This window comes from Jaculus jaculus, chromosome 17 (genome assembly GCF_020740685.1).
Source record: "Jaculus jaculus isolate mJacJac1 chromosome 17, mJacJac1.mat.Y.cur, whole genome shotgun sequence".
In the NCBI taxonomy this organism is placed as follows: Eukaryota; Metazoa; Chordata; class Mammalia; order Rodentia; family Dipodidae; genus Jaculus; species Jaculus jaculus.
In genome coordinates, this window is record NC_059118.1 from 15,328,673 (window position 1) to 15,355,266 (window position 26,594).

Below are 26,594 nucleotides of genomic sequence, written 5' to 3' on the forward strand. Positions count from 1 at the left end.
TCATTATTTCTCATTTTATTTCTTCTTAAAATGACAGTGGGAGATTATAGGAACAGAAGCTTGGCAAACTTCACCTTCTGAGGTGGAAGGCGGGGTTTAACATGCCAGGGGTTCAGGGCTGAGGCTCCCTAGGGAGGCTGGGAGATTTCCTTGGGGATTACTTGCTGAGTAAAGTGCAGTCTTTCAGGGGTGCTGTGGGAAACAAGAGAGCAAAACATTCAGAAACTTACTTTTTTTTTTTTTTTGTTTTTTTGTTTTGTTTTTCAAGGTGGAGTTTCAATGTAGTCCAGGCTGAGCTGGAATTCAATGTGTAGTCTCAGGGTGGCCTCAAATTCACAGCAATCCTCCTACCTCTGCCTCCCGAGTGCTAGGATTAAAGGCATGCACACCATGACGGGCTCAGAAACTGATTTTTAAATCAATATTTTAAAATCAATTAAATCAAGGAGATTATGGGCTGGAGAGATGGCTCAGTAGTTAAGTCACTTGACTATAAAGCCTAATGATCCAGGTTTGATTCCCCAGGACCCATGTAAAGCCAAAATGCACAAAGTGGCGCATGCATCTGGAATTCATTTGCAGTGATTGGAGGCCCTGGCGTGCCCATTCTTTCTCTCTCTCCCCCTGCAAATAAATAAATAAGAATTTTTTTAAAAAATTAAGGAGGTAAAGCCGGGCGTGGTGGCGCACACCTTTAATCCCAGCACTCGGGAGGTAGAGGTAGGAGGATCGCCGTGAGTTCGAGGCCACCCTGAGACTACATAGTGAATTTCAGGTCATTCTGGAATAGAGTAAGACCCTACCTTGAAAAAAACAAAAACATTGGGCTGGAGAGATGGCTTAGCGGTTAAGCGCTTGCCTGTGAAGCCTAAGGACCCCGGTTCGAGGCTCGGTTCCCCAGGTCCCACGTTAGCCAGATGCACAAGGGGGCGCACGCGTCTGGAGTTCGTTTGCAGAGGCTGGAAGCCCTGGCGCGCCCATTCTCTCTCTCTCCCTCTATCTGTCTTTCTCTCTGTGTCTGTTGCTCTCAAATAAATAAATAAATAAATAAATGTTTAAAAAAGAAAAAAACAAAAACAAAACAAAACAAAATTGAGGAGGTTACGAAAATCATTTCTTTGGCTTTTCTCCCACCGCTGTGAGTTCAGGGCCCAGCTTACCCACAGGTTCCCCACTGTCTCTTCTCCCAGCAAGGGGGCGTTCCCCTGCTCTGACCTGAAGAGCACTCCTACCACACCGCTAAGGGAAGCAGTTTTCAGTTCCAGATTCACAAGACATTCACGGCCCTCTTCCTTCTGAAACATGAGCTACTGAGGCAACAGTCCGTTTGCTCCTCCACTCAACCACTCATTCATCTGCCTGCAGATGCTTGCTGAGTACCTGCCTTGAATGAATCACTGGGGTGAGAGCTGAGGAGCCACTAGAACGAGCAGTTCTGTGCTCAGGCACGCAAGCACTTGTTCACACCAGTAACCCTACAGCTGTAGATGTCAAGGGGTGGTCCTCGCCGGCATCGCAGTGGCCAGAGATGTGCCTCACTACAGGACAGGGCTCTTATCTTGGTGCCACTTGGCACACGTGGAGCCTGATAATCATTCTCTACTGTGGGGTAAAGTACCCTTAAGACAAAAGTTACCTGAGTTGGAGAGCTGGCTTAGCAGTTAAGGCACTAGCCTGCAAAGCCTAAGGACTTGTGTTCAACTCACCGGATCCCACGTAAGCCAGATGCACGAAGTGCCGCAGATGCGCATGGTTGCTCATGCGCACACGCATCTGGAGTTACATTTTAGTGGCTGGAGGCCCTGGCACATCAAATTTCTCTCTTTGTCTCTCGCTCTCACTCTCTTGCATTAAAAAAAAAAAAAAGGGCTGGAGAGATGGCTTAGCGGTTAAAACATTTGCCTGCAAAGCCAAAGGACCCAGGTTTGATTCCCCAGGACCCATGTAAGCCAGATGCACGAGGTGGCACATGCATCTGGAGTTCATTTGCTGGAGGCCCTGGCACGTCCCATTCTCTCTCTCTCTCAAAAAACAAAACAAAACAACAACAACAACAAAAAACAACCAGTCTATTGGGCTACCTCAAAAAATAAATAAATAAGAAATTTCCAGGCATTGCTAAATGTCTCCTTCAGTGGCAAAATCATCCTGAGTTGAAAACCTCTGACAAAGAGATTCCTGGTACTGCCGCTTTCCCCGGGCCACAGCGCCAGCAAACCTGCCCATCTTGGACAGAACTCAGACCGTCAGGGGAGCCAGCGCAGCACACGCCAAGGCTGGGGACCGTCGCCACTCTGGGACGACTTCTAAATATTCCTGAAGGATTAAAGTGCGATCAGTACGCTTTCCTGGCTAAGGTGAACTTTCCTGGGTTGGACTTTCTTCCGCCACGCCGTGTTCCTACAACAGACCTCCAAACCTTGACCGTCCCCGCTGTGGGTCTGGCAGCGATGCTGCCTAGGGTCCACTTACAGGAGCTTGAGCATTGTTTCACGTTGGTGGTGGCCGTGACGTACTCCTGTCCCAAATACTTGTCATAAGTTGTTTTGCCATGGAGTTTGGCCAGACACTCGGTGTTGTCGTTGAACAGAAGGTTTTTGGTCTGTGACTGGAACAGACAGAAGTCTCTTGGGCACCTGGTTCCATTACTCCCAAACAGCATCTGTGACAAAAAGGCAGATTGGTCCATGACTAGCTAAGGAAAAGTGACAAGTGTGGGGGAGGGGGAGGGGCACGCTTCCATCCTGAGTCAGCACGGAGTCCAGCCAGCTCCGGACTCCTTTCCCCACAGAGCCGTCCCGGGCAGAGGGCAAGCCTCATGCCATGTGTACCCTCACCACCCCCCACCCCCTGTCATCTTTCCTTCCTTCTTCATCTGTCATCTGTCCCCACAGAACTTCACGCAGGTGTCTAGAGCCCACCTGAGGCCGTTTAAGCTCCATTCTGATCACCGAGAACCTTCTAACGTGCCAGCCTTCCCACAGGATGTTTTCATAGGCAAATCTAGGCATCCACAAGGCCTTCAGTGCCAGATTGAGGCCGTTGAGGGACCCAGCCTCATGGATGGAGTAGCTACTGGGTTTCTTGATACCAAAGTTTGCAGACAGCTATTGTTGGACTGCCCTGCTCATATCCTATAAACTAATCCAGTGAATCCCTTTTACAATACAAAATCATGGGGCTGGAGAGATGGCTTAGTGGTTAAGGCATTTGCCTGCAAAACCAAAGGATCCCGGTTTGACTCTCTCCAGGACCCACATAAGCCAGATGCACAAAGGGGCGCATGCGTCTGGAGTTTGTTTGCGGCAGCTGGAGGCCCTGGAGTGTCCATTCTCTCTCTCTCTTTTCCTTCCTTCCTTCCTTTCTTTCTTTTTTATTTTTTTATTTGTATTTATTTGAGAGCGACAGACAGAGAGAGAAAGAGGCAGAGAAAGAGAGAGAGAGAGAGAGAGAGAGAGAGGGAGAGAATGGGTGCACCAGGGCCTCCAGCCACTGCAAATGAACTCCAGACATGTGCACCCCTTGTGCATCTGGCTTACGTGGGTCCTGAGGAATCGAGCCTTAAACCAGGGTCCTTAGGCTTCACAGGCAAGCATTTAACCGCTAAGCCATCTCTCCAACCATCTTTGCTTGTTTGTTTGTTTGTTTCTTTCTTTCCTTCCTTCCTTCCTTCTTTCTCTCTCTCAAATAGATAGATAGATAAATAAATAAATAAATAAATAAATAAATAAATAAATAAAATAAATAATACAAAATCATTCTATTGGTTCTATTCCCTTACAGAACCCTGATACCTCCTGACCGTTGTTCATTCATCCCAGGGCCAAAGTAAACTGCTCTGTGCCATGGGCTGTGGGAAGAAGGGTCATTGATTTGCCTAAAAGCTGCAGGAGGGAAAGGACAGGACTGCCCCCGAGCCAGGCAGCAGGCGCGAGTCCAGCACTGACGACTGCAGGCAGAAGTCTGGTTCATTCCCCCAGAGTTAGAATCCTCTGCTCTCTGCTGAGATTCTGGGCAGCCACACAGCACAAAGCAAACGTTGTTCCCGCCAATCAAGCCAAGAGGGGACGAAGAAAAAGGCCTGAGCGGGCTGAGCCACCGTGCTTGGTGACTTCCCTACTCAACAGGCGCCCATGCAGAGAAGAACAAGGCGGGGGGCTGGGGGAGGGGGTGCTCCGGTAGTTCCTACCTGTTGCTCCAGCAACACCCGTTCAACGACTGGCGCCTTTTCTTTCTGAGATACCACGGCATGATTTGGGGCCGTGGCCAGGTGGCAGTTCTGAGCCTCAGTCACAGGCTTCCGGGTGCCATCGAGGCACAGAAGCTCGAAGTCCTCCAGCTTCAAATCCCTAGCCCACTCTTCAGGGTTCTTCCCTGGTGACAGAAAAGAAGGTGTCATCAAGTTACAGATGCCCTGTTTGGTCAGAGGGTAAAGGGGCGACATGACGATCCCGCCAGCCTCTCAAAATGCACACACTAGGCCACAGTGGTGTGGAGGAAACAGATTGTAGTAAGTATGTCCTACCCGGGCTATTCAAATAAGATGCCATGGGCTGGAGAAGCAGCTCAGCCATTAAGGCACCTGCCTGCAAAGACCCGGAGTTCGACTCCCCAGTGCCCATGTAAAGCCAGATGCATCAGGTGGCACGTGCATCTGGAGTTCATTTGCAGTGGTTAGAGGCCCTGGCTTGCCTATTCTCCACCCTCCCCGCCTTCTCTGTTCGAGGCCACTCTGAGACTATATAGTGAATTCCAGGTCAGCCTGGGCTAGAGTGAGACCCTACCTCAACAAACAAACAAAAAAGTTCTTTTAGTGCGGAAAAGAAAGATTTTAGTGAGAAGAGAAGGGCAAGTGGAGGGAGTAGAATCAAAAATGTATTGTATACATATGTGAAATTGTCAAAGATAAGTTAAAAAATAATTTAAAGTTCTTTTAGGGCTGGCGAGATAGCCTAGCCAGCAGTGCTTGCCTTGCGAGCCCGGGGGTCTGAGTCCAATCCCCACAGACCATGTTAAAAAGCCAGGCACAGGGCTGGAGAGATGGCTTAGTGGTTAAGCGCTTGCCTGTGAAGCCTAAGGACCCCGGTTCGAGGCTCGGTTCCCCAGGTCCCACGTTAGCCAGATGCACAAGGGGGCGCACGTGTCTGGAGTTCGCTTGCAGAGGCTGGAGGCCCTGGCGCGCCCATTCTCTCTATCTCTCCCTCTATCTGTCTTTCTCTCTGTGTCTGTCGCTCTCAAATAAATAAATAAAAAATTAAAAAAAAAAAAGCCAGGCGCAGTGGTACTTGCTTATGATCTTGGCACTGAGGAGGCAGAGACAGATGGATCCCTGGGGCTAACTGGTGAGGCAGTCTAAGCCTGCTTGGTAAGCTCCAGGACAATGATGGAACTTGGCTCAGAAAAGGTAGATGGTGTTCGAACTTGGCTCAGAAAAGGTAGATGGTGTTCCTGGGGTTAACCTCCACACACACGGGCACACACATGTGTATACAAACACCCACACACAAGCTCACATACAACAAAAAGATTCTTTTTGAGTTTTTTTTTTTTAACAAGAAAATCCTCAGCCGGACATGGTGGTGCACGTCTTTAATTCCAGTACTCAGGAGGCACAGGTAGGAGGATCGCCATGAGTTCGAGGCCATTCTGAGAGTACATAGTGAATTCCAGGATATCCTGAGCTAGAATGAAACCCTACCTCGAGAAACAAAACAAAACAAAAAGAAAAGAAAAGAAAAGAAAATCCTCCACCTGTGCTATTTTTTTTTTTTTCCTGGTTGGTTTCAAAAATAGGAAGGAAAGAAGGGAGGAAGGAAGGAAGGGAAGAGAGAAAAAAAAAGGAAAAAAGAAAGCTCAGTATCCTTTATTCAATTCAAACTGGTTAGGACTAGAAGTGCTTTTGATTTTGAACTTGTTTGAATTTTAGAATACCCACATATACATAATGAAATATGTTGCACAGGTGACCCAAGTCTAAACACAGAATTCATTTATGTTTCAGGTGCATATTATACACATAATCTGAAGTCAATTTTCCACAGCGTTTTCAGTGTGCCTGCATTTTGGTTGTGATTCATCACCAGAGATCAGGTGGGATTTTTCCACTTGTGACGTCATGTCACTGTTCAAAAACCTCCTAATTCTGGAGCATTTTCTATTTCAGATTTGCAAAGTAGGTGTCTCAACTGGTGGCAGATTCTTTCCCTTTCACTGTAGTGTAACCAGGGAAAGGACAGGAGCTTCCATGGATTTATCAAGCTTGTTTAGTTAATTCCAATAGGATATAGTTGTAGGCTAGGGGAGTGACTCAGCCATTAAAGGCACTTGTTTGCAAAGCCTGGTGCCCTGGTTTGATTCCTCAGTAGCCACTTAAAGCCAGATGCACAAAGTGGTGCAGTGTTTGAGTTCGTTTCCAGGGGCAGGAGGCCTTGACATACCCATTCTCACTCTCTTTAAAAAAAAATTATTTTTTAAATTTATTTTATTTGAGAGAGATGGAAAGAATGAGTACTCCAGGGCCTTCAAGCCACTGCAAACCAACTCCAGATGCATGTACCACCTTGTGCATCTGGCTTATGTGGGTCCTGGGAAATAGAACCTGAGTCCTTTGGCTTTGCAGGCAAGTGCCTTAACTGCTGAGCTATCCCTCCAGCCCCTTTCTCTCTCTTTTTACAAATAAATTATACATATATATACATTTATTTATTTATAATATCTAATATATTATAAATATATATATAATTTATTATATATTTATATACATGATATTTAATATATAATATTTATATATCATATTATATATATACAATATTATATATATACAATATTTTATATATATATATATATATATATATATATATATATATATAGTTGGCAGGGTGCAGTAGTGCATGCCTTTAGTCCCAGAACTTGGAAGGCAGAAGTAGGATGATAGCCATGAGTTTGAGATCACCCTGAGATTACATAGTGAATTCCAGGTTAGTCTGGGCTAGAGACAGACCCTACCTTGAAAAACCAATAATAATAACAACAACAACAACAACAATAGCAATAAATAAACTATATAATTTGTAAAGTATCCAAGAACCTTAAAATTAAATTTGTTATCAGTCTGAATCCTGAGGATCACACTGATGGACTGCCCTAAGTTCTAAGTGTAATTCTAGACATGTCTGTGTGTGCCAACTGTGAGCTCATAGTTCAGGCTGGGGCTCAGCTCTCCTGCCTCTCTCCACAGAAGATACTTCACCATCCCCCAGGTTCCTCTGTTCGATACTGAGATCATTCCAAACTCACAAGCCTGGCTCTAACCACCCTCCCAGAGATAAGACGAGGGCAGGAAGAACATGAAGAAGTGTTTGCCTGACAAGCTCACTGGTGGGAAGCAGAGGATGGTTCTTTCTCAGAGAACCAAACAAAACAGCAAGTCACTTGCTGAGGCTGAGGCGGGGCTGGGGGTGCTGAGGAGGAAGGTACAGTCTGGAAAGTAGCAAAGGTCTGTGAAGGATTGGATCTGACATTCCCGCTTCACGCTGGAGACCAGAAGAGAGGGTGCTTGATGGAAACTTGGCTGGTGATGATCTTTTGTCACCTACAGGTGCCTGTGATTTTTTTTTTTGTTGTTGTTGTTTTTTTTGTTTTTCGAGTTAGGGTCTCACTCTAGCTCAGGCTGACCTGGAATCCACAATGGAGTCTCAGGGTGGCCTCGAACTCACGGCGATCCTCCTACCTCTGCCTCTCAAGTGCTGGGATTAAAGGCATGCGCCACCACACCCGGCTATGCCTGTGGTTTTTCTGTCCTCACTGACTTCTGTAGAGTTTCCAGACCAAGGGTTTACATGGGGCTGAAGAAAGGCCTCTACTTGTTTTTTTTTTTTTGTTTTTTGTTTTCTTTCAAAAGGGTAACTTGATTTGCATATGTCCTGGTTTTTTATTAGAAGCTATACTCAGTTTCACATAAGCATGTGTGATCTGGTATGGGCAGGTGGGGAGTTTCTGCAGGTGATTAGACAGAGCAGGTGGTGGTGGTGGCACGTGTGTGTGTGTGTTTGTGTATATGTGTGTGTGTTCAAAATCACTGTAACACCTACAGATGTTACCATGTTGTCTACAGAGGTAATTATTTTATTTTTATTTATTTTATTTTTATTTTCATATGATTTATTTATATCCCCTTAGATTTTTTTAAATTTTTAATTAATTTTTATTTTTTATTTTTCTGAGGGAGGGTTTCCCTCTAGCCCAGGCTGACCTGGAACTCACTCTGTAGTCTCAGGGTGGCCTCAAATTCACAGTGACTCTCCTACCTCTGCCTCCCAAGTGCTGGGATTAAGGGCATTCGCCACCACACCCGGCTTAAGACTCTTGAATTCATTAGCTGTAGTGGTTTATGCCTATGATTTCAGCACTCAGTATGCTGAGGCATGTTTCAAAGAAACAAGGAGAAAAGAGGGAAGAGAGAGAGAGAGATAGAGGGGGGAGAGAAAGGAAATCAATGAAGATGGATAAATTGATAGGCTGATTTAGGAATTCTTTGCATCAAAAGTTTGAAAACTATTAAAATACCTTGCCAATTGCAAATGTGACTACAAGGATGTGTCATGGTGCTCAAGGCTGCATTGAAGGAGGAAGGGAAATGGCATCACCTACCGTCAGTGTTCTGCAAGATGGTGGAATCCTTCAAAAATGCAACTTCTCCTGCATTCTCAGCAAGGCACCTAAAATGTTCCCGCAAATGACCATGTCACAGGGAAGAGAAACAAAGTTTTCATTAATATTTATAGCATGCATTAAAAAAGATGAAACACGGACTGGAGAGAGTTTCAGTCTCTCAAGAGTAGTTTCTCATGCTGGAGAGATGGCTTAGCGGTTAAGTGCTTGCTTGTGAAGCCTAAGGACCCTGGTTCGAGGCTTGAGTTCGTTTGCAGTGGCTGGAAGCCCTGGCCCGCCCATTCTCTCTCTCTCTCCCTCTCTCTTGCTCTCACTCTCAAATAAATAAATAAAGATAAAACAAAACAAAAAATTTAAAGAGTAGTTTCTCGATGTTTTCCTCAACTTCAGGCAACCTCAAATTCACTAGGAATGGGTATGCCTGACTCTGGTGCACTCTTACCTTAAGGATGTAGGCAGTATAACCTCTTGGGGTCAAGTCTATCAGAACAAAGACATATGTTCATGACACAGTGGCTTCACTCTTCTCCTTTCAGACTTTCTGTTTCCCCTTAGATTTGACAGTTTCTTACTATAGTCAGTTACTAAATGGGTTTTTTGTTTGTTTGTTTGTTTGTTTTGAGGTAGGGTCTCACTCTAGCCCAGGCTGACCTGGAATTCACTATGGAGTCTCAGGGTGGCCTTGAACTCATGGCGATCCTCCTACCTCTGCCTCCCAAGTGCTGGTATTAAAGGTGTGTGCCACCACGCCCGGCTTTTTAGTAAAAGTGTGTACTTTGCTGGGTTTTCTTCTTTTTTTTCTCCCCTAGGCTGTTTTGGAGAGGTTCCTACGCCGTCATCTTAACCGGAAGTCCACGCCTGGCTTTTTACTCAGTGGTTTTAAAAACATGTATGTGGGGGCTGGAGAGATGGCTTAGCAGTTGAGACACTTGCCTGTGAAGCCTGAGGGCCCAAATTCAACTCTCCAGGACCTACAAAGGGGTGCATGTGTCTGGAGTTCGTTTGCAGTGGCTGAAGGCCCTGGCTCTCTGTGTCTCTGTCTCTCTCTCTAACAAATAAATTCAATAAAATAATTTTTAAAAACGTGTATGTTGGAATGCATGTATGTTTATACTTATTCCAACACTTTTGCTCTTTTTAGCAGGAGAGCCTGGTCAAAATAGCCTCCCCAGATATAGAACTTTATTAAAATCCCTTGAGGAAAAGTTTTCCAATCTAGACTTAGTTCTTCAGCCAACCATGAATCATTTCAAAAGTAGAATGAAAATGTTTTCAGATATGTAAATACTTAAAAAATAGCAACTCCCACTCACCCTTCCTCAGGAAGTTCCTGTAGGATTTACTACTGCAACAAAACCAAGTGAAAGATACAGGCTCTGGGCTGGGGACATGGCTCAGTGGATAAGACAGTTGCCTGCAAGGCCTAATGACCTGAGTTCAATTCCCCAGTACCCACATAGAGCAAGGTGCACAAAGAAGGGCATGTATCTGGAGTTCATTTGCAGTGGCTGGAGATCCTGGTGTGCCCATTCTCTCTTTCTCTGCTTGTAAATAAATAGATATTATTTTTGTTTTTTAGAGATAGGGTCTCACTCTGGCTCAGGATGACTTGGAATTCACTATGAAGTCTCAGGGTGGCCTCAAACTCACAGCGATCCTCCTACCTCTGTCTCCCGACTGCTGGGATTAAAGGCGTGCGCCACCATGCCCGGCTTAGATTTTTTTTTTTTTTTAAACATACAGGCTGTAGGGAGATTGTTCAGTGGATAAAACACTTACTGCTCAAGCCTAAGTGCTGGAGTTCGATCCCCAGACTCCACATAAAACCAGAAGTCACGGAGAGCTTTTGTAATCCCAGCAAGCTGACAGAAAAATGGAAGGCGGAGAGATGGGAGAATTTGCTGGAAGCTCAAGGGGAGTCAGCAAGTAACAACAGCCAAGTAAGACTGAAAGGGAGGAAACCCTGCCTCAAAAGGGGTCGAGAGTCGAAGACAGACCAGAATGCCACCCTCTGAATTCAGCCTGAAGGTTGAACTCATGACTCAGTGGCACCACTGTGGGCATAGCTTGAAGGGCTCTAAGTCCTAACACAGAGACGCGTGCACACCCGATGCTAGTGCCGCACTGCTCACAGTAGCCGAGAAGCGCAATCGGCCGATGTGTCTATCAGTGGGTACAGGTGGGTGAGGAAAATGAGGTACACACACACTATGGCATTTCCTGCTGCCTTGAAGAAAGATAAAACTATGACATTTGTAGGAAAATGGATGGAACTGGAAATTATTCTATTAAGCAAAATAAGCCAGATGTTCATATGCAGACCCTAAATTGAAAATTACATGTAAGCTGTGTGTGGTGGCGCACACCTTTCAGCCCAGCACTTGGGAGGCTGAGGTAGGAGAATCACTGTGAGTTGGAGGCCAGCCTGGAGCTACAAATGAAATCCAGAGGAGCTTGGGCTAGACTGAAACCCTGCCTCAAAACAGCAACAACCAAATATATATATATATATATATATATATATACACACACACACACACATATATATATATACATACATACATATATACATATATAGAGAGAGACACAGTTGTCATGACCTACAAACATAAGCACACATGATATATACATACATACATACATACATATATTATATATTTCATATAATATATATATATATATTTCATGGCAGGGATATCTAGAAATATTATGACAGGGGAGAAAGAAATCTTTAGGGAGATAAGGAATAGGGTCAAGAAAAACACATAATAGGGGGCTGGAGAGGTGGCTTAGTGGTTAAGGCGCTTGCCTGTGAAGCCTAAGGACTCCGGTTCAACACCCCAGGACCCACATTAGCCAGATGCACAAGGGGGCGCATGTGTCTGGAGTTCGTTTGCAGTGGTTGGAGGCCTTGGCGCGCCCATTCACTCTCTATCTGCCTCTTTTTCTGCCTGTTGCTCTCAAATAAATAAATAAAAATGAATAAAAAAAGAGAAAAAGAAAAACAAACATTAGAAAAACAGAAAAAGTGATTGACTGGCAGAAGAAAAGGAACTAGGTGTGGGGAGCACAGGGGAGGGCAGTGAAGGAAAGGAATGAACAAAGTATCATGGTGCATGTCTCCACAATGAAACCCACTACTTTTTATGTTACCCTAAAAGTTTTTTAAAAAGTATTTTGTGGGCTGGAGAGATGGTTTAGCGGTTTAGCGCTTGCCTGTGAAGCCTAAGGACCCTGGTTCGAGGCTCGATTCCCCAGGACCCACGTTAGCCAGATGCACAAGGGGGCACACGCGTCTGGAGTTCATTTGCAGTGGCTGGAGACCCTGGCGTGCCCGTTCTCTCTCTCTCTCTCTCTCTCTCTAACTGCCTCTTTCTCTCTCTGTCACTCTCAAATAAATAAATAAATAAATAAATTTTAAAAAAAGTATTTTGTAAGCCAGGCATCGTGGCACACACCTTTAATCCCAGCAGTCTGGAGGCAGAGGTAGGAGGATTGCCATGAGTTCAAGGCCACCCTGAGACTACATAGTTAATTCCAGGTCAGCCTGGACCAGAGTGAGACTCTACCTCGAAAAACAAACAAACAAACAAAAAGTATTTTGTTCATTTATTTAAGAGAGAGATGGAGAGAGGCAGATAGAGAGAGAAAGAGAATGGGCACACCAGGGTCTCTAGCCACTGCAAACAAACTCCAGGCACATTGTGTATCTGGTTTATGTGGGTTCTGGGGAATTGAACCTGGGTCCTTAGGCTTCACAAGCAAGCACCTTAACTGTTATGCCATATCTCCAGCCCCCTAAAACTTTTTTAAAGTAAGAAAGGAAGAAGGGAAGGAAAGAAAAAAAAAAGCAAGGAAGAAGGAGAGGCAGAGGTAGGAGGGTCACTGTGAGTTTGAGGCAGTGTGGGATTACAACAGGTGAGTTTCAGGTCAGCCTGACCTGGAGTGAGACCCTGCCTTGAATAAAAACAAACAAGAAAAAATGAAGGAAGGAAGAAGAGGAGGGAGGAAGGGAGAAAAGAGTGAATAAGACTTCCTGTTTCTAGCTTTCAATTATTTTGTTGTCTAGTCTAGATGCTAGATATAATTAGACACATGACAGAGCAGTGTCTACAATGTAAAAAAGAATCCTAGGGCTGGAGAGATGGCTTAGCAGCTAAGGCGTTTGCCTGCAAAGCCAAAGGACCTCGGTTCGATTCCCCAGGCCCCACGTAAGCCAGATGCACAAGGTTGCGTATGCGTCTGGAGTTCAGTTGCAATGGCTGAAGGCCCTGGCAAGCCCATTCTTTCTCTCTCTCTCATCTTTGTCTCAAATAAATAGAGACTAATAATAATAAAAAAAAAGAATCCTGACAAGAAGACATTTCCAGTGAAATAATACTTTACAAGTTTGAAGACAAAAAGGATTACATGATTCCACTGGAATTTTATCAGATGCCTATTCAATATTTCTGAGTGGAATTACTTCACAACTTTTGTATTTGCAAATCTTAAGTTTCTTAAAGATATTTTTGTAGGCGGGCATGGTGGCGTACGCCTTTAATCCCAGCACTCAGGAGGCAGAGGTAGGTGGATCACCTGAGTTCAAGGCCACCCTGAGACTACATAGGGAATTCCAGGTCAACCTGCGATAGAGTGAGACCCTACCTCGAAAAACCAAAAACCGACCAACCAACTAAACAAACAAACAAACAAAAAGACATTTGTTTGATGTTTGCCAATCCCTCAGAGTGTAGCAAAACCATCATCGTAGTCTCACTGGAACAAAGTTACTGACTGTATTTAAAGGCTAAGGCATTGTCTGTTGTCATTCTCAGATACATAATGCCATCTGCTGGCAAGATATACTGAGAGCCTGGAGGATAGTGGATGCCCTTACATCCCTAAACAGTGCCACTGAGAAGCAATGCCCAGATTAATGAAATTATTAATATGGAATCACTCGGTGGTTATAATTTGTGAATTATGAAAGCTAACTTTTTATTTATTTATTTATTTTTAATTTTGTTTATTTTTATTTGAGAGCGACAGACAGAGAGAGAAAGGCACAGAAAGAGAGACAGAATGGGCTCGCCAGGGCCTCCAGCCACTGCAAACGAACTCCAGGTGCGTATGCCTCCTTGTGCATCTGGCTAATGTGGGTCCTGAGGAATGGAGCCTCCAACCGGGGTCCTTAGGCTTCACAGGCAAACGCTTAACCGCTAAGCCATCTCTCCAGCCCTTTTTATTTATTTTTAACATTGCTGTTGGAGCTTTCTCCTTCCCTCTTCTAAGGCCAAGATCAAAGAGAAAAGCAAAACCATGAACGTAATGGACGGAGGGAGCTCTGTTGGCAGAATGCTTGCCTAGTAAGCACAAGGGCCCTGGGTCCCATCCCCCGCACAGCATAAAACTGGGTGTGACTGTGCATGCTCATAATCCCAGCACGTGGGAGCTGGTGGCAGGAAAATGAAGGGCTCAAGGTCATTCTTGGCTACATAAAGGGAGTTTGAGACCAGACTGGGCTAGAGATCTTGCCTCAAAAAAGAAAGAAAAGAAAAAAGGCTGGAGAGATGGCTTAGCCTTTAAAGCACTTGCCTGTAAGGCCTAAGAACCCAGGTTTGATTCCCCAGTACCCACATAACCCAGATGCACAGAGTGGCATCTGGAGTTTGTTTGTACTGGCTGAAGGCCCTGGCACGCCCATGCTCTCTTCCTCCCCCCTCTCTCTCTTCCTCTTTCTCTCTCCCTCTCTCTCTCAAATAAATAAATTAAAAAAAAAAAAAAAACCAGCTGGGCATGATGGCTCAAGTCTGTATCATCCCAGCATTGGGGAGGGTGAGGTAAGAGTTTGAGGACATAATGGTGATCTAGGTGAGGCGAGCAGGTGGCGGCTATGGGAAAGATTTCTCCCCACCAACACTGAAACAGCCTCTACCATGGACTTTTTGTTTTTGTTTTTGTTTTTGTTTTTTCGAGGTAGGGTCTCACTCTGGCTCAGGCTGACCTGGAATTTACTATGTAGTCCCAGGGTGGCCTCGAACTCCTGGCGATCCTCCTACCTCTGCCTCCCGAGTGCTGGGATTAAAGGCGTGCGCCACCGCGCCTGGCTCTACCTGTGGAGTGTTTTTTGTTTTTTTTTTAATTTTATTTTTTAAGGTTTTTCGAGGTAGGGTTTCAGTCTAGCCCAGGCTGACCTGGAATTCACTATGGAGTCTCAGGGTGGCCTCGAACTCACAGCGATCCTCCTACCTCTGCCTCCCAAGTGCTGGGGGTACCCGTGGAGTTTTGAAGATGGAAAACCACTGGGACCCACTGCGGGCGACCCTGGCTCCCAGCACAGCAGAAGTGAGGTCTTGCGGCGCTGGTGCAGCCCGCACGCCCCGGGGCTCTGGGCTGGTGGAAGGCTCGCACGCACACCCGCAAGGCAACTCCTGACTCTGTCCTGCCAGGCCGCGCTTGGCCAACTGCGGGGCGCCCTTGTTGAGGAAGTGGGGGGGGGCGAGCTGCTGGATCCCGGTCCCACACTCACCGGAACGCCCCCTTGTAGCCGAAGTATCTCTCCTGGCTGTTGGCTGCGCACTTGTGCTCTCCCGCTTCGTTGCCAACACACAGAGCGCAGAGGTTGGACTTTGGGTCGGATCCAGGGGCGCAACTTTGGTTGAAGAATTCACCTGGACAGAAGCACCGAGGGAAGTCAGCTCCTTCCGCCGGAGTCAACACAAATGACCTTTACCAGGCCGGTGACACAGCTTGCTTTCAATTCCATATGCTGCCCAGGACAGATGGGCCTGAGTGAGACCAGGGGGAACTCAAAAGCACAAGGGGCCCCCGGGCTGTCACGGTCTCCCAGTGGGGCTCAGCTGATGACCACATTGCCCTCTGAAGCAGAGCCTGCTGGCCAACCTAACCCAGGAGTTGAATTGTGTGTGTGTATGCACACACAGGTGCAGATGTGTGTGAATGCACGTGGAAACCAGAGGACAATCTTAGGAATCATCCTCAGGCCCACAGCAGACAAGGAAGGCTGAACCCGGCTGAGTGCTGGGTGAAGTGGGGTGAGAAGACCCGAGAGGCAGGCAGAGGCAGGCTCTGTAGGTACTATTTGGGTATTGGGCTGGAGATATGGCTTAGCGGTTAAGGTGCTTGCCTGAGAAGCTTAAGGACCCAAGTTCGATTCCGCACTACCCGTGCAAGCCAGAAGTAGAAGGTGGCGCGTGGGTCTGGGATTTGTTTGCAGTGGCTGGAAGCCCCGGTGAGCCCATTTCTTTCTCTCTATCTCTCTCAAACAAATTAAAAAAAAAACAACAACAAGCAACTTTAAAACAAAAAGAAATCGTTTCAGGAGGCAAGCAGGTGCCTTTCCCTGAGTTAGAATAGGGAGTTCAGACTGTAGGGGCTCCAAGAAATAAAACAGGTGCTTCTGGGAGCCAGAGTGCATTCTTAGGGTGCAGAGAAGCAGTGATATTCCAGTGGGATGGGGGGGAGCCTCTGGGAATGTTTTGTAGGGAACCTCCCTATATGGTAGCCATATTTGCTGTTCCAAGAGACCAGCAGGAGACAGCAGTCTGCACATCGCCCAGCCCCCTCCCTTCCCTGAACTCCTCCAGCGGTAAGTGTTCTCCCCTCCCCAACCCACCATGGCCCTCCCCGAAGCCCCTCACCACTGCATCCTCACCAAAATTGCAGGAGCCTGTCTGGTTGAAGAGCAGCCCAAAGGGGATGTTCCAGCCTGCCGTTCTGCCCACGGCGGTGTGGCACGACCTCCTGCCCTTCAGAGTGTTCCAGGTGAGGCCAGCATTCGATTTTCGAACCGCTGCCACAGCCAGATACCCTTGCGCAACAGAGACGACAGAGAGCTGGTCTTAACCTCTGGGAAGCACATGGGGTCTAGTGTAACATCTCCAGCCCAGGCCACGAGACAACCAGCGTCAACTCCCCCAAATCAAACAAACAAATAAAAAACCCCTTGGTGGAGAGATGGCTTAGCGGTCAAGCGCTTGCCTGTGAAGCCTAAGGCCCCCGGTTCGAGGCTAGAGTCCCCAGGACCCATGTTAGCCAGATGCACAAGGGGGCGCATGTGTCTAGAGTTCTTTTGCTGTGGCTGGAGGCCCTGGCGCGCCCATTCTCTTTCTCTCTTTCTCTCTCTGCCTCTTTCGCTCTCTGTCGCTCTCAAATAAATAAATAAGATAAACAAAAACGAAAACAAACAAACAAAAGCTACTCTATGTCAAGAGAAGAAGGATCTAAACTGTGAAAGTAATAAAAGCTGGTCCTTATTTATTTATTTGGTTTTCTGAGGTAGTAGGGTCTCGCTCTAGTTCAAACTGACCTGGAATTCACTATGTAGGCTCAGGGTGGCCTCAAAGGTAAGGCGATCCTCCTATCTCTGCCTCCTGAGTGCTGGGATTAAAGGTGTGAGCCACCACACCCAGCTTATTTATTTTTCTTTTCAATTAAAAATTTTTTTAGGGCTCAAGAGATGGCTTAGCGGTTAAGCGCTTGCCTGTGAAGGCTAAGGACCCCGGTTCAAGGCTCAATTCCCCAGGACCCACGTTAGCCAGATGCACAAGGGGGCGCACGCGTCGGAGTTCGTTTGCAGTGGCTGGAAGCCCTGGTGTGCCCATTCTCTCTCTCTCTCTGTCTATCAGCCTCATTCTCTCTCTGTCTGTCCTTCTCAAATAAATAAATAAAACAGAAAAAAAAATTAAAAAAATTATTAACAACTTCCATGATTATAAAGAATATCCCATGGTAATATCCTCCCTCCCCCACTTTCCCCTTTGAAACTCTATTCTCCATCACGTCCCCTCCCCATCTCAATCAGTCTCTCTATTTGCTTATTTATAGTAAGAGAGAGAGAGAGAGAATTGGTGCACCAGGGCCTCGGCCACTGAAATCAAACTCCAGATGTGTGCTCCACCTTGTGCACATGTGTGGCCTTGTGCTTGCCTCACCTTGTGTGTCTGGCTTATGTGGGATCTAGAGAGTTGAACATAGGTTCTTAGGCTTCGCAGGCAAGTGCCTGAACTGCTATGCCATCTCTCCAGCCTGCCCCCTTTTTTGTTTTCTGTGTGTGGTGTGCATGTGTGTTCATATGTATGTGGGTACATGTGTGTGTGTGTGTGGGTTTTCATACATGTGTGCCAATGTGTGTGGAGGTCAGAGGTTGATTTAGGGTGTCTTCCTCAATCACTTTTCACTTTATTTTATATATTTTTATTATCTATTTGCAAGGAGAGGGAGAAAGGGAGAGTGAGAATGGGTGCACAAGTATCTCTTGCCACTGCAAATAACCTCCAGATGCATGCGCCACTTTGGGCATCTGGCTTTACCTGGGTGCTGGGGATTGAACTTGAGCCACCAGGCTTTGCAAGCAAGTGCCTTTAACTACTGAGCCATATCTCCAGCCCTCCGTCTTAGTTTTTGATACACGTTCTCTTACTGAATCTATAGTTCATGAATTCAGCTAGATTAGCTAGCCAGCAAACCCCAGAGATCCTCTTGTTTCTGTCTCCCAAGCATTAGGATTACAGGTGCATGCCACCATACCTAGCTTAAAAAATTGTTTTTTATTTATTTGATAGAGAGAGAGGAAAAAATAAATAAAGGCAGAGAGAAAGTGTATGGATGGGCCTGGCCTCCTGCCACAGCAAACAAACTCTAGATGCATCTACCACTCTGTGCATCTGGCTTTATATGTATACTGGGAAACTGAACCCAGGCTGTCAGGCTTTGCAAGCAAGCACCTTTAACTGCTGAGCCATCTCTCCGGCCTCCGTGTCAGGCTTTCATGTGAATACCAGGAACATGAGTTCAGGTCTGTATGCTTTCATGGAAAGCACTTTACTGACAGCTATCTCTTCCACCCTGCAAAGCTAATCCTTTAAAGTGACTTCAGACTGTCCTCAACCATCCACAGAAGGTCCCTGAGTTATAAACCTGTGAACTACTAAGGCAACAATCTCTGAACAAAAAGAGTGTTCCAGCCAGGCATGGTGGCACACGCCTTTCATCCCAGCACTCAGGAGGCAGAGGTAGGAAGATTGCCAAGAGTTTGAGGCCACCATGAGACTACATAGTGAATTCCATGTCAGCCTGGGCTAGAGTGAGACCCTACCTCCAAAAACAAAAACAAGAAAACAAACAAACAAAAACAACAACAACAAAAAGAATCAACCAAGAGTGTCCCCGCCAATGTACCAATCACCCCTGCAGATGCAGGCATGGGCAGTGACAGCTGCCACATTCACTGCTTCATGGACATGGGGCCCATGTCTCCACGGAATGTCCTGGGCTGAGTCCAACCAGCCCTGCGTGGTGACTGAGCTAATAAGGCTGACATCTTCCCCCTCCTCCTCCTCCTCCTTTCTCTTTTCCAAATTCATTTCCTTTTACTTTCATGGTGTTTTTTTTCTTTTTGGGTTTTCAAGGTAGGGTCTGACTCTAGCCCAGGCTGTCCTGGAATTCACACTGTAGTCTCAGGGTGGCCGCGAACTCATGGCTATCCTCATACCTCTCCCTTCTGAGTGTTGGGATTAAAGGTGTGCACTACCACACCCGGCTCATGGCATTTTTAGTGAGCCAGAGAAATTAAGATTGCTGGATATACCTCTGAAGAACATGACACCCCTTCCCCATGCAACGATTAACACCATTAACCAGGCTGGAGAGACGGCTTAGTGATTAAGACACTTGACTATGAAGCCCAAGGACCAACGTTCAATTCCTTAGTATCCATGTATACCAGATACACATGGTGGCATTCCTTTGCAATGGTTACAGGCCCTGGCATGCCCATTTATTTTCTCTCAAATAAATAAATAAATAAATAAGGGCTGGAGGGATGGTTTAGCGATTAAGGCGCTTGCCTGCAAAGCCAAAGGACCCAGGTTTGATTCCCCAGGACCTACATTAGCCAGATGCACAAGGGGGTGCAAGCATAGTTTGCAGTGGCTGGAGGCCCTGGTGCACCCATCTCTCTCTCTCTCTCTCTCATTCCCTCTTTCTCTGTCAAATAAATAAATAATAAAAAGAGTAATTTCTTTAAAAAAATAAACAAGTAAATAAAATGCCAAGCTGGGTGTGGTGGCGCACGCCTTTAATCCCAGCACTTGGGAGGCAGAGGTAGGAGGATCGCCGTGAGTTCAAGGCCACCCTGAGACTACAGAGTTAATTCCAGGTCAGCCTGGACCAGAGTGAGACCCTACCTCAAAAAACCAAAAAATAAAAATAAAAAATAAAATAAATAAAATAAAATGCCATTAACCTTCCACTGCTCTTTCTGTCACTTCAGTCCCTACAACTTCTTCCACCAACAACAAGAATTTATTTTTGATCCTGAAAGTGCCTGATTCCAACCTACCTTCCACCGGTCTGTTCACGCAGTCAGTGTCTTGGCTTCGGGAGGATTCTGGAAGAAGGGAAGATGATTGACTACTCAGACTTACTGAGAAGTCACACATTTTGAAATCCCGATAATGCAAAATCAAATTCGAAGAGGCTTTCCCAGCATTTCCATGCAGCGGAAATAAAAAAGCTTTTTCACCAGAAGCTTGAGGCACAGGTGTGCCCAGCAGGGCTATTCACACGAGCCACCAACTGGAAATCACTCAAATGCCCATCCACGGGGACACGAGTGCATAACGGTAGAATTTCACAACGAAATGCTCTGCAGTCATGAGACCAGGTAATCTACAACTGACTGTACATTTATGTGCATGGGTATCGCAAACATAATGCTGAATAAGAGACCCCGGACATGAGAAACATATGCTGTGTGACTCCCTTTACATTAGTTTCAAAAGCGGGCCAAGTGATCAGTGTCACTGCAAGACGAGAGTCACTACCTTTAGGGACATGGGGGCTGGTGGCAGCGGGGTGCAGGGGACTTCTGAAATGGGCTGTGTGGCCCCCTGGGTGCCAGGCTATTGGGCTGTGCTTGTAAAACTTAACCTGTGCTATAGCCACTGGTAAGTTGCCCATGAACTGCTAAGTAACCCCCAGACCATGTTCCTGAAAGCAACCCTAATTAAACTCATTGGGTCACCAAAAAAAAAAAAAAAAAAAAAAGGCAAGAAGCAGCAAACTGTGGCTGGAGAGATGGCTATGGCTAAGTGGTTAAAGGCGCTTGCTTGCAACACTTGCCAGGCCAGCTTTCATTCCCCAGGACCACATAAAACCAGACGCACAAAGTGGTACAGCATGATCTCTCTCTTTTTTTTCTTTCCCTTGATTCTCCCATCTGTTGTCACCAGGACTCTGTAACACCTCCCCCCACACCCTACACGCTGAATAGAATAACCCAGCAGGTACATTAATGCCACTCACTCTGGCTCTCTGCTAGGACAGGCACCAAGCCACACTTGCCCGCAGTGTAGATGTGCCCTCCGTCCAGACTCATGGCATCCGCACCTTTTTTCTGCAAAAAAAAAAAAATAATAATAATAATAACAAAGCAGACCACTCAAACCACAGTGAGTGATTTCCCATTCTGCTGCTGTCTTTATGACTCGGAGGGACTGAACAAAACCCTTGGTGTACCTGAGCACCCCGGTGACTCCCTCCTGAGCCAGCCTCACTCGGGGAGACTACAGATGGGAACAGCTGGCCTCAGCTGGTCGCCACTCATTGACACTGCACTCAAAATGCTTCCCACAGGCTGTGCAGTGAATTGGTTCTTGATCACAGTGAACAAGCCACACGCCAGCATATACACACAACACACACACACACACACACACAGATTCACCAAGATTGCAACACTCTCTTAGGCCTATTAATATTTTTCTAAATGTTTTGTTTTATATTTATTTATTTATTTATGAGAGACAGACAAAGAGGCAGAGAAAGAGAGAGAGAGAGAGAGAGAGAGAGAATGGGTGCACCAGGGCCTCCAGCCACTGCAAAGGAACTTCCAGATGCATGCGCCACCTTGTGCATCTGGTTCACGTGGGTCTTGGGGAATCTCAAACCAGGATCCTTAGGCTTCACAGGCAAGCACTTAACCACTAAGCCTTCTCTCCAGCCCCCCCATTAATAATTTTTACAACTATATTGAAAATAATCTAGTCTTAACACTCAGCAGACTAAAGAAGAAGGACCTCTATGAGTTCGAGACCCGGTTGGGCTACAGAGTGAGGTCCTGGTCATCCTGGGCTAGAGTGAGACCCTGCTTCAAAAACTAAAATAAAATAAAATAAAACAGATGTGAGCTGTGCATAGCGGCACACGTCTTGCATCCCAGCACTAGGGAAGCAGAGATAAGAGGATCACTATGAGTTCTTTAGGCTAGCCTGGGACTGCAGAGTAAATTCCATGTTAGGGCTAGTGTGAGACCCTTACCTTGAAAAAATATGGAAAAAAAAGAATAAAAAATAAAATAGAGATTGGATGAAGATTTTATTCAAGAAGTTCATCACAGGACTATGGATAATAGCAAAAATAGGACAGCGGGCGTGGGGGCCCACGCCTTTAATCCCAGCACTCGGGAGGCAGAGGTCGGAGGATCGCCGTGAGTTCGAGGACACTCTGAGGCTACAGAGTGAATCCCAGGTCATCCTGGGCTAAAGTGAGACCCAACCTTGACAAACCAAAAAATAAAAAAATATAAAAATAATAAAAATAAAACTGAGTTGGAGAGATGGCTTAGCGGTTAAGTGCTTGCCTGTGAAGCCTAACGACCCTGGTTCAAGGCCTGATTCCCCAGGACCCACGTTAGCCAGATGCACAAGGGAGTGCACACGTCTGGAGTTCATTTGCAGTGGCTGGAGGCCCTGGCGTGCCCATTCTCTCTCTCTTTCTCTGTCGCTTTCTCTCTCTGTCTGTCATTCTCAAATAAATAAAAATAAACAAAAATATTAAAAAATTAAAAATTAATAGAAGGACAAAGAAGAACAGGGTCATGACTACCCAGAGCTCATCTAGCTAAAGGTATTCTGAAATCACTATTTTAGTTATAATTTTATTGTTTGCATATGCATGTGTGTGGTGTACATGCACACGTGTGTGCATACGGGGGGGAACATGTGCATGTGTGTGTAAGCCAGAGGTGTCTTCCTCAATCACTCTCTACCTTGCTTTTTTTTTTTTTTTGGTTGTTGTTGTTGTTGTTTTTTACAAGGTAGGGTCTCGCTCCAGCCCAAACTGACTGGGAACTCACTCTGTAGCTCCAAGCTGGCCTCAAACTCACAAGCAATCCTCCTACCTCTGCCTCCCGAGTGCTGGGATTAAAGGCGTGCGCCACCACACCCAGCCTACCTTGTTGTTTGAAATAAGAGTCTCTCACTGAACCTGGAGCTTCCTGATTTGGCTACACTGAGGAGCCAACAAGTCTCGGGGATCCACTGACTCCACCTTCCCAGTTCTGGGGTTACAGGTACATGCTGTACCCAGGTTTTTTTTTGAATTTTTATTTAATTTTATTTATTTATTTGAGAGTGGCAGAGAGAGAGAGAAAGAGGCAGATAGAGAGAGAGAATGGGCGCGCCAGGGCCTCCAGCCACTGCAGAGGAACTCCAGATGCTTGCGCCCCCTTGTGCATCTGGCTAATGAGGGTCCTGGGGAATCGAGCCTTGAAACAGGGTCCTTAGGCTTCACAGGCAAGCACTTAACTGCTAAGCCATCTCTCCAGCCCCCAAGCTTTTATATAAATGCTGGGGGTCCAAATTTAGGTCCTTATGCTTGTGCTGCAAGCATTTGTGAACTAAGGCATCTCCCCAGCTCCCTCCCATAAATTAATGTTTTTAAAATGTTGGGGCTGAGATGCACATGGTCACGCATGCATCTGGAGTTTGTTTGCAGCAGCTGGTGGTCCTGGTGTACCTATTCTCTCTCACTCTGCCTGTAATAAATAAATAAAAATAATTTTTTTAAAAATGAAAAAGAAAATGTTGGGGCTGGAGAGATGGCTTAGCAGTTAAGGTGATTGCCTGTGAAGCTTAAGGACTCATGTTCAACTCTCCAGGTCCTACATAAGCCAGACACATAAGGTGATGCAAGGTGATGGTGCACACATCTGGAGTTTGACTATAGTGGCTAGAGGCCCTGGCACACCCATTCTCTCCCCACTGATTAAAAAAAAAAAAAAAAAACGTTTCCCATGGGTTGGGAGATGGCTCAGCAGTTCAAGGTGTTGTTTACCAAGCCTACAGCTGGGGTTCAGTTTCTCAAAACCCACATGAAGCTAGATGCCCAAAGTGGAGCGTGCATCTACAGCTAGTTTGCAGAAGCAAGAGGCCCTGAGGCCATGCCCATCTTCTCCCTGTTCTCCTCTCACAAATAAACAAGATATTTTTAAAACAATGTTTCCCAAGAGTAAGTATTCACGTAGGAAATGACCATTACATACTGTTCAGAAGAAAGGAATTTAAAAAAAAAAAAGCTACATAAGTGATAAAGCCAGGATCACTGTGTGCTCTATGTGCAGAGAAACTTGGATGAGGATTCCCACCAGAAACTGCTTCCCAGTACTAAAACTGCACCCCTTCCTGTAATCTGCATGGTCCCAAGCCCATCACCCTCTCTAGCCAGTCCGTCCTCAGATGTCCACGTCCTGCGCCCTCTCAGCAGCCCACCAGTCCCACCCACGTGACTCAGGCCCCTACCAGGATCAGGGCAATGCAGTCCTCCGTGGTGGGTGCCGAGGCGCAGGTCACCTTGCGGTTGCTCCGTCGGCTCCACTGGTCACACTTGCGCTTCTCCTCGCTGCCCACCGCACACCACTTAATCCGGGGGCGCCTGGCTGCCTCGCTCTGCTCCACTGTGCAAAGGGAAAGCAGCAAGTGGGCAAGGGGCATTGAGTCCTGTTGGGGGTACCCAGGCGCTGCACCCGCTGTCCTTCATGGCATCCAGCTTCCTTGCCCAGATGCGTCTCTAGGACGAGAGTGTTTTCCTCGTGTGGATGTGTGGAACCCATGATGCTCCTCTTCCTCCGGTTCTCAACTCTCTAACCCCGGCTTCAGGTCCCAAGGGGTCCCCGTGTTTCTCACTTTTGGGGCAGTAGAGACCCACGTGTTCAACCTGATGGGAACCCTCATGAACTTCTCCTAACCCACAGTTTCAGGAATTCCCCACCTACTGCTTCTGCCCTATGGCTGGGATCCAGCAGGTCCCATCTCACTCTCGCCAGCCTGGTGCCCACCCTTCTACCCTCTGCTCAGTGAAAGGGGAGGGGGCTCAGGGGCACTCTGGACTGCAGATCACCATCTCACTCACTATAGGAACCAAGACAACTAAAGATCAGAGTGAGAAATGGAGTCTTGAGGGACAACTTGGAGCCGCGTTCCTGGACTGTGGCCGGTGGCTACCTCCTGGGAAGCAAGGCTTCCTTCCTGCCCAGTCCCATCTAGGTGACCCTGACCTGCCCAGCATGTCACGCAGCTGAGGGTATGAAGGGAGGCAAGCAAGTTGATCTTGGCTAGGTCTGATACACCTTACAGGAGGCAGAGGGCTAGCCAGAGTCCATGGGAAGAACTTTAGAGAGAAGGGGCAGAAAGTCAGGGGCATGCTGGGGTTGTAGAACCACTGATTTTGTTTCACTGTTGTCCATCCAGTAAGCCCCCACCCTCCAAGCGGAGACCCCCCCAGACAGGAAGAGGCTGCGGGCTAGGGAGGTGGGGCACCTGGGCTTCTCTCATTCAGCACTAGATATTGACGCCCAGAAGGGCCCTTTCTGCTGCTGACCCTGTCACTCAGCTCGGGTATGGCAAGAAGGCTCCTCCCCCAAAAGTATCACACTGAAGGACGTCGCCACTGAGGGCTCCCTGCGCACCCCCGAAATTACTCCAGCTACACAGATGTGGAACTCAATTCCTTTAGCCCTTTCTCGTTTAGTCCCTTCTACCACCCACCCACCCCTTCTTATTCTGGGCACAATTTCAAAGGGGGCAATCAGGCATTTCCCTCTCCTGACGTCGATAGGAGGGTCTGCATCTCCTCTGTTCACCTGTGCCTAGCACGAAACAGGTGGCATCTCTTTTTTTAAAAAATTATTTATGTACTTATTTGAGAGAGATAGATAGATAGAGAGAGAGAGAGAGAGAGGGAGAGGGAGAGCGCCAGGACCTCCAGCAGCTGCAAAGGAACTCCAGATGCATGTGCCACCTTGTGCATCTAGATTACGTGGATCCTGGGGAATGGAACCTGGGTCCTTTGGCTTTGCAGGTAAGCGTCTTAACCACTAAGCCAACTCACCTCCTCCTCATAACCCTGTGCAAAGAGGGCTGGGCAGGTTTTTTATTTATTTATTTATTTATTTATTTTTGGTCGTTGTTGTTTCTGGGTCTCATAGAGCCCCGGCTTGGCCTTGAACCCACCATGTAGCGGAGGAACACCTTGAACTTCGGTTCCCCTGCCTCCGCATCCAATGTGCTGGGGTGCATGCCAGGCATTCTACCAACCGAGGCCCTCTTCCAAATGCAGAAGCCAGAGGGGGGTCAGAGGGGCTCTGCTTTGCCGGAGTCACCCACTGCTCGCAGGAGCTAGGATGTCAGCTCAGGTCCCCTGCGTGACCTGAACAAGCCGCCCAACTTCTCTGAGACCTGCTTTTCTCCCCAGGTGACAGAGGTCCTAGGGCACACCGCACACAAGGGGCTCCCAGGGGCCCTCTGCGAAGCTCTGAGCAGTCCTTGGCATAATCCCAACCAGGCTTAGAGGGGTGAGCTCCGATGACGCACCCCAGACGAGGCTAGGCAGGGCCTTCCTCCCATGACACCCCCCCCCCCAAACAGAGCACCTCTCTGGCTACACCTGCGCCCGACCTCTGTGCCAAGGTCCGAAGTGCGGGCCAGGTGGGCGCAAGGATGCAGGAGCCGCCCACCCCCGCGCCGGGGCCTCCGCGCTCACCCAGGACGGCGAGAAGCAGCAGCAGGGCGGCGAAGAGGAAGGTGTGCGGGCTCATGTCTGCGATCCGATCCGATCCCGGGGACCTGGAGGGCAAGGCTGCA

The 26,594-nt window shown here is 47.2% G+C and overlaps 1 protein-coding gene across 1 annotated transcript; it reads right to left on the reverse strand.

The window, feature by feature from the left end:
• Ltf (lactotransferrin) lies at positions 1 to 26,594 on the reverse strand. Its single transcript, XM_045136797.1, has 10 exons — positions 26,494 to 26,594; positions 24,255 to 24,409; positions 20,980 to 21,070; positions 20,015 to 20,062; positions 16,328 to 16,483; positions 15,182 to 15,323; positions 8,650 to 8,717; positions 4,190 to 4,374; positions 2,473 to 2,662; positions 1 to 192 (listed from the first exon to the last, which is right to left on the reverse strand). The coding sequence occupies exons 1-10, from the start codon at positions 26,546 to 26,548 to the stop codon at positions 158 to 160; spliced, it is 1,125 nt and encodes a 374-aa protein (XP_044992732.1). The 5' UTR covers positions 26,549 to 26,594; the 3' UTR covers positions 1 to 157.

Excerpts from the sequence above, each read along its gene's own strand:
- Ltf (XM_045136797.1), bottom strand. The coding sequence starts at position 26,548 with ATGAGCCCGCACACCTTCCTCTTCGCCGCCCTGCTGCTGCTTCTCGCC. Across the intron at positions 20,063-20,979 it reads TGTCCTAGCAGAGAGCCAGA|AATCCTCCCGAAGCCAAGAC; the intron begins GTGAGTGGCATT and ends CCCTTCTTCCAG. Across the intron at positions 2,663-4,189 it reads GGGTGTTGCTGGAGCAACAG|ATGCTGTTTGGGAGTAATGG; the intron begins GTAGGAACTACC and ends TTTTTGTCACAG.